Genomic DNA, 14,612 nt, shown 5'->3' with positions numbered 1-14,612 from the left:
GGAGGGCTCCATGCCGGCGCGGGGACTGGCGCGCGGGAGGCGGCGGGCTGGGGGCGGCCCCCGCACGGCCCCGCCCCGCGCGCCCGCGGACCGCCCCCACCTGCGCACGCGGCCGGGGGTGGGGGAGGGGGAGGGCCGCAACCCGGGACGCCGGACCTGCGGGCCAACCGTCACCGCCCGCACATCCCCGGGTGGGGTGTGTGTGGGGGGGGGGGGGTGCTGGGGAGGCAGGACGGGGTCGGGGGCGCTGTGCGCTGACAAAGGAGACTGTAGCTTGGGAAGAGCGCAATGTGCTGCGGCGGGGGCGGAGAGGGCGAATTTCTAATTCCACCCACCGCACCCCGAGAGCACTGCGCCGGTTTTGCAGGTGAAGTCCCTCTCCCTCTGCCTCGGGTTACGGATGTGTTAAAGTATTTACTCCCCTGGGGATGCGCTCCTCGCCTGCAACTTGGGCTGATGAGATAAGCCTCCGCATCCCTTCCCGGGGGCTCCTACCTGGTGAAGGGAAGGCCAGGCAGGGTGAGAACTCTTTAGAAGGCGAGGGTATCCAGGAGGGGTATCCACAGGGGAGGGAATGAGGAGGGTGTGTGTGTGGGCTTCCTCACGAAAGAGCTGGGAGAGGGGAGGTTGCCGGCGAAGGGGGGGGGGGGGGGGGGATCCTTCAGGGCAGGCCTTTAATCTTGGTCCCAGTAAAGTGACTCTCCTAGAAGAGTAAAGCACCCGAGGGTGGAGATACCTTAAGGCGGCCCTGGGTGTTTTTTTTACTCATAGTAGCCAACATTTGTGATCTTGTCCATTATCTGTTCCTTGAGGGCAAAGGCCGTGCGTAGCTCTTTGTATCCATCCCAAGTACACAGCGTTCTTAATTCTGAGTTAAAGTGTCCCCCTCCCCCCAGGAAGGTGGAATCCAAGTACAACTTGGTTACTACTTAATCCAAGGCCGCTACTGAAATCCTGACCACTCCCTCCACCCCAGAGGAATTAGCTAGGGTTGTTTGGATTTGCACAGCTCCAAAGACTTCCCCAATTATTCTCCAATGCTGGGGCAGAAGGGAGCATTCACCAAAACCTTATCCTTTTTAGACAAAAGCACGCATGCGCATGCATGCGCTCACGCGCGCGCACACACACACACACACACACACACACACACACACACACACCCACCCCTTCCTTGGATATGCCGTGTTCACCACCTAAAGCTGGTGCCTTCATAAAGACAAAGACCCAAGCAGAAGATGAATGGGGCCCACCCAGGACCCCTTTCCTAGCCCCCTCTTTCCATTTCTGCTGCCTTCCAATCTTTAATCCCCTCCATCAACATAGGAAAAGGTCTGACTTCTTCCAGTTTGCCCAGAATAGCTCTTCAAGCCCTTTATTTCTCTCTCTGGGATGTCCACCCCTCTAGAAAAATGAGGTGCTGCTTCTCAGTGGGGTCTTGGCCTACAGCTTCCTCTCTCCTGGTCTCTGCCAATCTTTCTCAGTCCGGACAGATTTTTAGACCATTGCTTAACAGGAAGCATGTTCATCAATGCCATCTGACTCCTCTCTTCTTAAACCGGTCTTCTCCTCTTTTGGTTTCTCAAGCACGTCCGTTGCCCACAGTGCCTGAGAGCTGGACCCCAAATGAATCTTAACAAATGCCATTTTCCCATTGAATAACCATAGAAGACACAAGGAAACAGATGCTGTAAAATATATTTTAAATAATTAGATGCTAACAGTCCTTAAGCACTCAGTACATACGTTTGTATCTAAAGAAACAAAAGCAGAAGAAATATCAAAGTCATAGATGAACACCATCAGTACACAGTGGTCCTGGGTTGAGACAATGATGGATGAGATATTATTAATCTCATCATTCAGACATTGTCTTAGACTAGAACATAGGTTTTTTTTACCTTAGTTCCTTTTCTTCATTAGAAAACATAATTTTGAACTCTCAATCCTTGAAAGCCATGGGCACAGTTGAACTACTTAACTGAAAACAAATTTCCACCGCTTGGCCTGTGCGTTACTTGTAAACTCAAAAAGTAGAACGACTTAACTGAAACATTTCCACCACTTGGCCTGTGCGTTACTTGCAAACTCAAAAGGTAGAACGACCTAACTGAAAAATTTCCACCGCTTGGTCTGTGCGTTACTTGTAAACTCAAAAAGTAGAACGACTTAACTGAAAAATTTCCACCGCTTGGCCTGTGCGTTACTTGTAAACTCAAAAAGTAGAACTGCTTAACTGAAAAATTTCCACCGCTTGGTCTGTGCGTTACTTGTAAACTCAAAAAGTAGAACTGCTTAACTGAAAACAAATTTCCACCGCTTGGCCTGTGCGTTACTTGTAAACTCAAAAAGTATCGCTCGACCTGACTCTCTCTTGCCTATCCCTCAACTCTGATATACACTCTCAGTAAAATCCCTAGGAGCAAGATTGAAATGACCCCCAGGAGCAGGAGCCCACGCCACAGCACCAACTGTCTCCCGGTCAACCTAGCGTCTTGGCTCATTTGCAGATCCAATGGAGTCTCGTCTCTTTGTACAACAGCTCTCCTTAACACTCTTCGCGGGTTCCTTGGGACCACCGCTGAGGGGAAAAAAGGAACTTAGTGAGCAGAGTAAAAGGGTATTTTTTTTATTAGTATAAAAGATGTCCTATATGTATGTTACTAGCCAGGGGAAAGTTTATTGAGGAAGCAGTTGCTGCCTTGGATACGCAAAAGAATACTATCTCAGAGTGCCTCTCCATTCACCCATCACAAACTCCGGAGCCTGCTATTGTGAGCTTAGGTCTACCAGGGAGCTCTGCCCCACCACAAGAACTAGAGGAATAAATACAGTGACTCTCTAGTTAAGATTCATAGGGCAAGTTTTCAAGGGGCCAACACTCCTCTAATTAACAGTTCAGAAGGAGAACAAGGCCAACGGAGGAGAAAAATCACCTAAGAGATCATTCAAGGCCATTCGCAGAACCGAAGAGAGATGTGACTCTTCACATCAGGGGGCCTACTAAGCATCCAGCAAGGGTGTGACTCAGATGTAGATTCAGTCTTCCAAAGCTTCAGAGTAGTCAGAATTCAGGAAAATATCCTAAAAGCTTCCCGAGAGAAACGCAAAGGCAGTTGACAGAAAGAACCAAGAATAAGATGGGCATCCGACTTCTTAACAAGCATAGTGGATACTGGGATGTGCTGATGGCCCTTGGGAGTTGAGAGAGAAAAGAATTTCGAATAGAGTAATTCCAGCCCACTCTCACAAAATGCTTCCTCCATGCCAGGCACTGTTCTCAGCGCTTTACAAGTATGAAACTCACGTAACTCTCACGACAGTGGTATGATGTAACTAGTATTATTACCCTTTTACAAATGGGAGATGATAGGAAACTTGGACCAACCATCCGCTGAAGACAATTATGCTGAAGACAATAATGAAAGCCGGATAAAACGAATGAAAAATATCATCTTGAAGGTATCAGAGTACTACCGAAGTAACAAAAAGTCACCAGGGCAAGATCTACGGGAAGCTGGAAACCCAGCAAAGTAAGCCAGCTTTGGGGGCCACTTTTGACCTGAGAGTTCTCCATCTGGACCTGAGCAATGCTTTTGGGGGGGAGTTTAGTCCTCACCAAGGTAAACCCCTCTGGACTCTAGGCCGGATCTCAGGGGCTGTATCCAAGAATTCAGGAGGAACCACAAGTAAACCAAGCCTCACCCTGGTTGCCTTCAAGTCAGCTGGGGGCTCCGGGAAGCTCAGTTTCTGAAATTGCCCTAGACTGCTGTTAACCCTAAGTGTTCGACAAAAGCAAAGGAAAATCCTCCCTGAAGACAGACAGACATCACAGGCCTCAAATTACTTCCACCGGCAATTTTCAAATACAAGATCTGGAACACAATCAAAGATAACCAGGCACACAGGGGACCAGACAACATGAACGAAAACTGGCAGGAACAATGGAATTGGCAGCCGTAATTCAGCCAGTCTGTGAACTCGGTAATGAAGCGAGGAACTAGTGTGAGTACATGACTAACTGCCGAAGGATCTGGAAGTCTGGGGAGATTACAGATTTGACAGAGAGAAAGTGATATACACACTTGCATGATGGTCACCGGAAGCAACAGTTAAAACAACGATCTGTTTAAGGCCCATCTTTGCCTGGTGAATGGGGGAACCCTATAGACACAGACCTACTAATGTCAGCTTCCAAGATAAGGTCAACGCACAGGATCACCGAGTATTAGAGATCCCTTTGGAATGCTTACGTGAGTACCGTTAAGTCAGCCAAGGAACTGGCAACCTGCAGTGTACCTAAAATTGAGTGTTGCGTGACTTTATCATTTGTCCCTGAAACTTTATTTCCCGGGTTCGGGGGGCACTCATGGCAGAAAATCTAGTTGTGTCCCACAAATGGCCCCTCCTGGACCACCTGGACAGGCCTGTTTCCAAGAGGTGAGAGTTTATTCCATACCTATGTTCTGATAGACTGCCGTCCGGGCCGCAGACTGGGTCCTAGCCTGGGCCACATTTAGTCTCACATTGGCATGTACCCGAGCCTAGAAGATGAAACTCAAAGTCAATCCACAAAGCATTATTTACCACCGTTATAAATAAAACATTTGACTTGACTACTACCCAGTTTAGGAAAAACCAAGCCATTCTCTGTAACTGACATGTAAGGGGACCTTCTCTGGTTCCCAAGTATGGAATCGTCTTTCAGGATGATTGACATAAGGTCAACGGTGGGGGGGGGAAGGGATCGATGGAAAAGCACTAGGGGGAAGGCTGGGCCCAAGTTCAGAGGATTCTCCCCTTTTTCCTTCATTTTTGTTTTATCGACCATCTATTTTCAGACCCCACATTGACCCTAGCAAGCTGGAGACACTCATGTGTGCAGGTATCTTAATGAAATATTTTGGGATCATAAAAAACACTATCAGGATAAATTGGCTGGCATGCCTCCTTTCTTTCCAGTTTCAAATCCTGTCCTCAAATTGATTTTTCAGGCACAAGGGTGGTAGCCTGGCTTGGGATACGAGGAGGAAAGGAACCCCTATTTTTCTGTTTGATAAATAAACAAAAGGGAAATGGATAACTGCAGGGGTATCTGGCCCTTAGCATCTGAAATAAAGGCAATTAAAACAACAACAAAGCATTGGTGATAAAAGGGGAAAGAACCTTACAAATGAGAGGGAGAGAGCCTGAACAGATTGTTTTCTAGGAGAGGAACTTTTATGGGCCAGCAATGAACATAGTTACCTCTTCACAGGCTTTCTTCCAGTTTAGCTGAGAAATAAAGATGAAAAAACACACACACTGCGTGATCACACAGATAAGGATGCCTGACCACAGACCTAGAAGTGGAAATATTTAATAGAGGTTAATTCCATGGAAAACAGGGTACCCCTGGGGAGTATATGCCTCCTGTCTCACTTTGAGAATCTGCTTTCACGGCTGCAGTGGAGCCCACAGTGATCCAGACATCCCCTTCCTGCTCTCCTTTGGTTTCCAGAAGGTTCTGAGAGGCCCAGGGCTCCCTGTGGTCACTGCCCAGTGCTCTGGGTCTCAGAACTGATGTTTAGACGCTCTTTTTGGCCTTTGTGATCCTAATACTTTGCTAGTAAGAGACATGCAGGTTATAAGGAAATGAAATTCCCAAGACAGACTATTTCCTGTTCTCTAAGAGTGCTATGCTTCTGAACAGCTATGGCCTATTTTCCTCAAAAGGGACTAACGTTTTCAAAATGCACAAGTCACCAGCCATGTTAAGTTCCCTCCGTTGGCACTTCCTACAGGCTTACTGGCTTTGGGCACAGACTTCCAGAGCTCCTGGGACAAGGTTGTCCGCAGAGGGATGATCACAGAGAGGCTGAGGGAGAACAGAACACAGGAAAAGCCTCGTGGATCTCAAGGTACCATCGCACTCTACCTAGTAAACCCACACGGGACACGGAGACCCCAAGTGAGAAGGGTTTCTTTGGTCAACAGTGAAGCAATGGCAGAATCAGAAAAGCCAACAAGCGCTGTGAGGAACTGAATATGCAAACAGCCAACGGGCAGACCATATGTAAAAACAGAACTCTAGGGGCGCCTGGGCAGCTCAGTCGGTTGAGAGGCTGACTCCGGCTCAGGTCATGATCTCATGGTTCATGGGTTCAAGCCCCACGTCAGGCTTTTGCATTGACAGCATGGAGCTACCTGCTTCCAATTCTCTGTCTCCCTCCCTCTCTGCCCCTCCCCGGTTCACACACTGTCTCTCTCTCTCTCAAAAATAAATAAATATTAAAAAAAAAAAAAAATAGAACTCTGATCCACAGCCTACAGCAATCTGTCCAGAAACCAAGCCCTTACCTACAATAAACCCGAGAAGCCAGCTGGTTACATGTCAAACTCTGGGAATAATCCAGGGTGCTACATAAGAACTTCTGCAACAACTGACCCAAAACGGCCAGGACTTGATCGATAATTGACACGTTCCCTAAGTTTTGTCCCTGCTTCCAACTTAGGGCCAACCAGAGAAAAGCAAACACGCCCTCCCCTCTGCCCCCACCAATCCCACAGGATGCCCCGATTCTCTTGTTAGCCCGCTTCCGGCTTCCCCGGGACATGAGGGCACACCTGAGACCTCTCTTAGTTTCCCTGTAGAGTTCTCCCACCCCTCTGCCCGCCTCTGGGTCTCTGCCCAAACTCCGGTGGTGGTGGCTGACTCCCTTGCTAGAGCAAACTCAGAATAATGGCCTTCGTTTTTCCCATTTCCCATGAGTCCACAGCTCATCATGGAGGCCCCACAAGACCTGGCCTACACTGCCTACCACCACAGGCCCCAGCCTCCAACCCGATGTGGTACCCACAGAGGCCCCTTGTGCCTGTCGGCCTGTGGCGTGTGCAGTCCTTGACGATGTGAGTTCGGGCCAGGCCTGCGCCCCAATCTCTTTACAATGAGCTCCTCGGCTCAGTACCCAGGTTTTGTCCCTGGTTCCCATTCGTTTGGCATCTTGGGTGGAATCAGGCCATTCCTTTTCATCCCTTTTGCTGTGCTTTGTGGTGCTGTGTAAAGTGTTGTCTGTCACAGAGGGACAGTTAGAGGCCAGAACCCAGGCACAGGCCCTAGAAGCCCGCCGCGTGTGCCGATCTCACGGACCCACGAGGAGTTTGTGGTTCTCAACCCAACTGGCATCCACTGGGACAGACTTTTCTGCAGGTCACCACTAAGACCAGATGAGGCTCTCCTGTCACGGTTTTGTGTCCTGAGGCCTTGGCTTTGATCCAGGGAGCTTTCTTTTTGGGTTTCCGCCCGCCCGTTCTAAGCCCCTTCCAACCGCCGTGTGGGCGTCAGAGAAGGTGCTCGATGTCACAACCCTTTCGTCTCCTTTTGTCGATGAGAAAACTAACACTGAAACTGGAAAGCGAAGATGAACACAGAGCTTGGTAGGAAACATAACCCTTTCGCTGACCTACAACACATGGGAGAACCATTTTGAAAAAGGACTTTGGGACAAAAATGAGCCAAGACCCCAAGTCTCTTTGGGACCTGCAAGAGAGACCGCTGGATGGCCGCCCCCCGCCCCCACCCCGGCCAACCTCCAACTACAAGGACACTTGCAGATATTGTAAACAGAAGGGATGCCAGGAAGGGAAAACCCAAGACCAAGAAAACTCTCTCGTCTCAGGTCAGTGAGTGCTTGCGGAAGGCAAAATCACCCACTATCCCGCCAGGCCCTTCAACACTCCAGGTGAATTCACCGTAAATAGAGACGGCCAGCCCCGGCACCTTACCCAACCTCTGTCTCAGGGTACACATATTGCACACGTGGTTGGTATTTCAAACGACCCGCAGGTTTTCCCAATCTCCCAGTCTTTTTTTTTTTCCCCCTAAGTTTATTTATTTATTTTGAGAGAGACAGAGAGCACAAGCCGGGGAGAGGGAGAGAGAAAAAATCCCAAGCAGGCTCTGCACGGTCATCGCAGAGCCCGACGCAGGGCTCAAAACTCACAAACCGCAAGATCATAACCTCAGCCGAAAGCAAGAGTCAGACGCTTCGGGTTCCGTGCTAAGAGCTCAGCCTGGAGCCTGCTTCGGATTCTGTGTCTCCCTCTCTCTCTCTCTGCCCACCCCACTCCCACTCTCGCTCTGTCGCTCAAAAATAAATAAGCATTTAAAAACTTTAAAAAAAAAAAAAAAAAAAGAGGCACTAATCCGACTGAGCCACCCAGGCACCCCCGCCAATTATCCCAGTCTTTAACCGTAACCCTGGAGCCCTTGACTGAGAGGCGCACCTTCCTGCTCGGTGCTATCACCCCTGCAAATTTCACAGGGGGAGCCTTCCTTCTGCAGGCGGAACCGTGAGATCAAATGCATACCAGAGATCTGAGCGGACTCCTCTATTTATGGTCAAATTCGGTCTGCTCGGGGTGCACACCTTGCTTCCTATATTTGACACAGACCCCAGACAAGGACCTTGACACTATGCCTGACACTCCATGGCCTTGGTTACTGTACTGACACAGCCAAAGGATTGGAGCAGGACCCCTAAAAGTTCAGACTGCTCCTACCAAGTGTTACCTAAACTTCCTTCCCCAGCATCCCTTGAAGGCAAATGAAAGGATTCAAACTTAGCGCTGAAAAGTCACACCCAGAGGTCTTTCCATACCCTGGACTGGCCCTTAGAACTGTCACTAAAAAAAAAAAAAAAAGTCAAATGCATGAGGATATCTTTACTCAAGACTTTCGGGGCCATCAACAAAACTGTTATCCCTCGCTCACCACAAATACCTGACCCAGAACCATCGTGACATCAATCCCTCCTGAAGCCACTCGCTTTACTGTAGTGATGTGTCTTTGTTCTGCTCTGTTCAGCGAGCCTCTACACGGGGACGGCCGACACCCCTTTCCTTCACCAGCCGAGGACAACAGTGTGTCTGCACAGTCACAGGCTAGGAGGGCCACTGAATCCCCCCCACCCCCCTCAATTTTTCTCAGTTCCTTAATCGAGAATTTTAAAAATCGGGGCACCTGGGTGGCTCAGTCCGCTGACTACCTGACTCGATTTTGGCTCACGTTAGGATCCCGGGGTCGTGGTCGGAAGCCCTGCATCAGGCTCCGTCCTTGCTGGGGATTCTCTTGCTCTCCCTCTGCCCCTCTCCCCACTTGCATTCCCTCGCTCTAAAATAAAAAAAAAAAATTTGTTTTCTAATTTAAAAAAGAATTTTCAAAATGTACATTTCCCTTGTGGTTCTTTTTTTTTTTTCCTTTTTTTAAATCACAGCAGGATTCATTCATTCATGAGACAGAGGAAGAAAGCACGTGAGCGAGGGAGAGGGGCACAGGGAGAGGAAGATCATCTTTTTTTTTTTTTTCCTCTTGAGAGAGAGGGCACAAGTAAGCAAGAGGCAGAGAGATAGGGAGACAGAGAGAGAATCCCACAACAGGCAGAGTGGGAGAGGAGAGAGAGAAGCGGGGCTCGCCTGAAGCAGGGCTCAAACTCACCCAAAGTGGGGTTCAAGCTCACCCTCTGAGGGACTCGAACTCACAAACCGTGAGATCGTGAACTGAGCGGAAGTCAGATGCTTAACCAACTGAGCCACCCAGGCGCCCTCTTGTGATTCATTTCTGATACATGATGCACCAGCACTCTTACTTTGTGCGGAGAATGAGGAAGTGCACGTAAAACATTCTGTTTTCTTGTTCTCAGCCTTGGCAGAAGAGAGACATCGTTGCAAAAGCACAATCACAATTTTGCCACAACACAGTTCGTTTAGGGTATGACCTATCCAGGATTTCTGGGTTTAACTGGATATTGCAGACCACAGGGGCCAAATTTTTCTGAGCTTGCAACACCTCTCTATGAATCGACTGGTCCATAGAGACAGACCCTGTGCTCAGGAGGCCCCAACACGAACAAGTTTCTGAAACCTAGAAGGCTCCTCAGCAGGCCTCCTTCCCACCCAGGCATCCCCAGCTACAAAAAACTACTTTGTCTCTCTGTGCCCATAATCTCAAAGTTCATGAGTTCGAGCCCTGTGTTGGGGTCTGTGCCGACAGCTCGGAGCCTGGAGCCTGCTCTGGATTCTGTGTCTCCCTCTCTCTCTCTTTCTCTCTGCCCCTCCCCTGCTCATGCTGTGTCTCTCTCTCAAAAATAAATAAACTTCGAAGAAAAATAATAGAACAATAAAATATTAGACTGCAGTCCTCTACCCGACATAAAACATCAGCCCAGATAGCAGACCCTACTGTGACTCCCAAAGTATGTCACCAGCAAAGACCACAGAGTAGACATATATGCGAACGGCAAACTGATGCTGTGGGAGAAGCCCCTGCCTGATGTGGGGCTGTTCTGGAAACGGGGGGAGGTTTCTCACCTCTGCTGGAGCCCCTATCACAGATAGAAAGCAAGTGAAGAAACCTTTAAACTCACTTCTGTCTTCCAGAGAGGCAGCCGTTGTAAACATGGAGACCCACAGAGAACAAGAGAACGCAGAAGCCAGAAGGAGACCCTCGCATCGCAGATCACTGAGCCAAACAAGCCACTTTAAACCAGGTTCTGATCCTATCCGAGCCCTCCAAAGCTAGATCTCTGGAGGGTTCAAAGAGGCCGCTGTAAAAGACCAGTGTTTAGCCTCCGGTTTTGAAAAAGACGAAAGGAAAACACATCTGGCTGCACACCCATCACTCAGGGAATCTCTGGCACCATCAAGATGGCCACTCAAGAGCACAAGATGATTTCAAATGGATGTTAGCGAAGTTTCTCCACGGAACTATTCATCATCACAGAGTAGACGGGTTGCTTAGCATCTGAAATCAACGTCGGTGGGGAAACTTTAAAAAAATAGCTGAGGGGCGCCTGGGTGGCTCGGTCGGTTAAGCCTCCGACTTCAGCTCAGGTCACGATCTCACGGTCCCTGAGTTCGAGCCCCGCGTCAGGCTCTGGGCTGATGGCTCAGAGCCTGGAGCCTGCTTCCGATTCTGTGTCTCCCTCTCTCTCTGCCCCTCCCCCGTTCATGCTCTGTCTCTCTCTGTCTCAAAAACAAATAAACGTTAAAAAAAAAATAAAAAAAAAAAAATAGCTGAGATTTTTTTCAGGTCATGTGTCGCTCGTCACCAACATAATCCTGGAGAAACCGTGAAGGTCGACATGGCCGGGAACCAGGCCTCAAGGGACCTTTGAACGCCTACAGATGGATTTTGTCCAGCTTGTATCCTCCATAGGATTTACATACGGTTTAGTTACCGGTTGTCTATTTTCAGGATAGATGACGCATTTCCTTGCTGAAAAGCTACAGCCCTTACCATCACCAAAAAGCTGCCTGACTTTGTATTTCCAACCTGATGTCTCAGGTTTTACAGGTCTCAGATGGCAAGTTTTATACCAAGTGACTGAGGCACATGCTTTATGGGAGCCATATAAAAGAACTCTGTAAACTATCACTCCTTACTCAAAAAACTATGCTGTCCTCATCACCCACAATCTTCTGGAAAAGTAGAAAGGACCAATGTCATCCTTAAACTCATCCTTAAGTTCGGAAAGAATTAGGACACTGGAAGGCCTGTGTCTAGGGATTTCACCACCAATACCAGCCTGACCACACTGATGGGCTATACGTGCAAAATATCACCAGGGTCCTACCGCCAACAGCTTAAGGCTGCCTTCCCACAACATCTTCCTAAACAGCTTCTTCACCATCTTTAGCCAGAAGATTTCATCTACCGGAAGAGAGAGCAGGGAAAACTGCTCCTGAACCTTGTTGGCAGGGACCTTTTCAATGGTTGTGACGCTGGCTGGTTGCATTTTTTCCCAAGTCTTGAATGGTTCTGCACAATCGCTCACCATGATGGTCATCATGACGGTACAACATCAAGGAGCTCAAGAAGATCTTGCAATACAGTTGACTATGAAGATGACTGTACAATCCCCAAGTGGTAAGACCTGGCTCCCTAGCTTTCCCTGAATTCCCCTTGTCTCTAATTTTCCCTGAAAAAGAGGAGACTGAGACACTGAATATACGATGGCCACACCATATATCAAAGTAGAACTCTGGGGGCGCCTGGGTGGCTCAGTCGGTTAAGCGTCTGACTTCGGCTCAGGTCACGATCTCGCGGTCCGTGAGTTCGAGCCCCGCGTCAGGCTCTGGGCAGATGGCTCAGAGCCTGGAGCCTGTTTCCGATTCTGTGTCTGCCTCTCTCTCTGCCCCTCCCCAGTTCATGCTCTGTCTCTCTCTGTCCCAAAAATAAATAAACGTTAAAAAAAAAAAAGTAGAACTCTGACCCACAACCTGCAGCAACAGAGCCAGGAAACCCCTTATCCACAATAAACAACCGAAAAGCCAGCCTGTTCCACATCAGACTTGCAGATAGCTATCCCTAAGGACACTCCAGGACGCTGAACAGTAACTTCTGCAACAGCTGACCCAAAATGGCCAGGATTTGACTTAAGAACTGACAGCTTCCCTAATTTTGGTCCCTGCTTCCCACTCAGAACCAAGCAGAGAAAAGCAAACACGCACCCCTGACCAATTGCACAGGATGCCCCACGTCTACTTAGCCTGCTTCCAGCTTCCCCAGGCCACCAGCGTCCAACACCCGAAGCGTGCCCCCTCCCCCCCCCCCCCCCCCCTCCACAAAACCTTCCCAACTCCTCTGCCTGCCTTTGGATCTCTGCCAGAACTCCAGGGATGCTGGCCCCGGCCTTGCCAACCTTCAAGCAAGTAATAACAGTATTATTAACTGTAGCTACCAAATTGCACATTCCCAATCCCCAGGACTTACTTTATAACTGGAAGTTTGCACCACAGCATTTTTTTTTAATGTTTAGTGTTTTATTTTTGAGAGAGACAGACAGAGAGACAGAGCATGAGCAGGAGAGGGGCAGAGAGAAAGGGAGACCCAGAATCCAAAGCAGGCTCCGGGCTCCAAGAGGTCAGCACAGAGCCCGACGCGGAGCTCAAACTCATGAACTGTGAGATCAAGACCTGAGCCGAAGTTGGGACCCTTAATCGACTGAGCGACCCAGGTGCCCCCCCACAGCACTTCTTTTAAGTGATTCTTTTTTTTTTTTTTTTTAACATTTATTTTTGAGAGACAGAGCGAGACAGGGCATGAGCAGAGGAGGGACAGAGAGAGAGAAAGAGACACACAATCCGAAGCAGGCTGCAGGCTCTGGGCAAGCTGTCAGCATAGAGCCTGATGCGGGGCTCGAACCCACAAACTGAGATCATGACCTGAGCCGAAGTCGGACGCTCAACCGACTGAGCTACCCAGGTGCCTCTCTTTTAAGTGATTCTTAACTCCCTCTGCTTTGCACATCCTAGGGATGCTTTTGTCAAATGAACAGCACTGGGAACACAGATCTGTATTTTTAAGTGGATTTCTCTAATATTTCCCTTAGCTATGCCACTGGCAAATCCAAAATATGAATAATGCCAGAAACTCAGCTAAATAATTTTCTGCACCACGATGAAAGCCAGTGAACTTTGCACTGGCAACTCCATTCTTTGAACATCTCCCGTATTTTTCATTAAAATATTATTCAGCTGGAGAGCAACGTGCAGCGTAACGGGATGGGAAGTTCACTCCGGGTATCGGATGACTTCTCAGTGCTCCCCCGCCAGCCAAGTACTGATGGGTAAAAATGAGCCACGCTTAAGTCTGTCACCACTTCACCCAAAGATAAAGTGCTCAGGTTTTAACATCATCATGCGTTAACCACCAGTGTATTCCAAATTATTATCTTAGAAATCAAAGCTGGGCCGTCATTTGTTTCTATACTTCAAAAAATTTTTTAAATGCTTTGAGAGAGAGACAGACAGAGCACGAGCAAGGGAGAGGCAGAGAAAGAGAGAGACACAGAATACGAGGCAGGCTCCAGGCTCTAAGCTGTCAGCACAGAGCCCGACGTGGGGCTCGAACTCATGAACCGCGAGATCAGGACCTGAGCAGAAGTTGGATGCTTAGCCCACTGAGCCACCCGGGCGCCCCTCTCTCTGTTTTTCAAGGTTAGCATGGATTAAGTCCTTTCCTCCAAGTGTGGCAAGGGGATAAAGAGTCCCCTCACACCCCTGTGCCTGCCTTCTGTGCGGTTCACACACATCACCCCCATGGCCTTCTGGGGAGACCTGCAAGGCACAAGGCTTACAAGGTCGTACCAGGCGGGAGGTGGAGGCAACGGAATGGCAATGAAGGTGACGTTGAGAGCACGGCTCTAAGGGCTGCATGGGCTGACACAGGAGCCATGCTCTAGGATTTATTCGGCTACCATGGCTGCTGCTGGAAGTTCTGTAAGCATCACGCCAAGGCTGACCCATGGCTTCCCCTGCCTCAGCCCAAACACACTCCAGTATGGCCAGTTTATGATGGCCACAACCAGTCCTGCAGACTCACTCTCCGGGTCTCACCATACAAGCGCTTCTACCAAAGGACAGAACCGGGGCCACAAAAGGCACGTTTCTCCAAGCTTCCTCGGCCCTCCTGCTCTCACCAACTCTGAGGACGTGAGAACTTGATGGCACAGGGCAGGGAGAGGAGTAGAAAGGTCACCCTGCTCTACTCAAGCATGTCAGTGTGAAAAGCGGGCCCGGCTGGGCAAGAGGGGCATGAACTTGCAGTCCCGGGTCCCTGGCTACCTGCTGTC

At 49.3% G+C, this 14,612-nt stretch overlaps 1 protein-coding gene across 2 annotated transcripts in view; it reads right to left on the bottom strand.

Annotated features, from left to right (window-relative positions):
• Window positions 1–1,682: 1,682 nt before the first annotated feature.
• The window catches only part of LOC125927566 (multidrug and toxin extrusion protein 1-like), a 36,310-nt gene continuing 23,380 nt past the window's right edge, over window positions 1,683–14,612 (bottom strand). Inside the window, exons 15-18 of one of the 2 annotated variants that reach the window (XR_007459369.1) lie at window positions 5,248–5,342; window positions 4,460–4,544; window positions 2,170–2,581; window positions 1,683–2,106 (exon numbers count right to left, since the gene is read on the bottom strand). Coding sequence is in view for 1 of the 2 variants with exons in the window: in XM_049638070.1 (XP_049494027.1) it covers window positions 2,379–2,581; window positions 4,460–4,544; window positions 5,248–5,342 (383 nt within the window). In the remaining variant the exon portion in view is untranslated. Of the gene's footprint in view, window positions 2,582–4,459; window positions 4,545–5,247; window positions 5,343–14,612 lie in introns of both variants that reach the window. The other variant, XM_049638070.1, reaches the window with a different exon arrangement.

Source organism: Panthera uncia, chromosome E1, assembly GCF_023721935.1.
Source record: "Panthera uncia isolate 11264 chromosome E1, Puncia_PCG_1.0, whole genome shotgun sequence".
Taxonomy (NCBI): Eukaryota; Metazoa; Chordata; class Mammalia; order Carnivora; family Felidae; genus Panthera; species Panthera uncia.
This window is presented reverse-complemented; position numbering and strand designations above follow the sequence as displayed.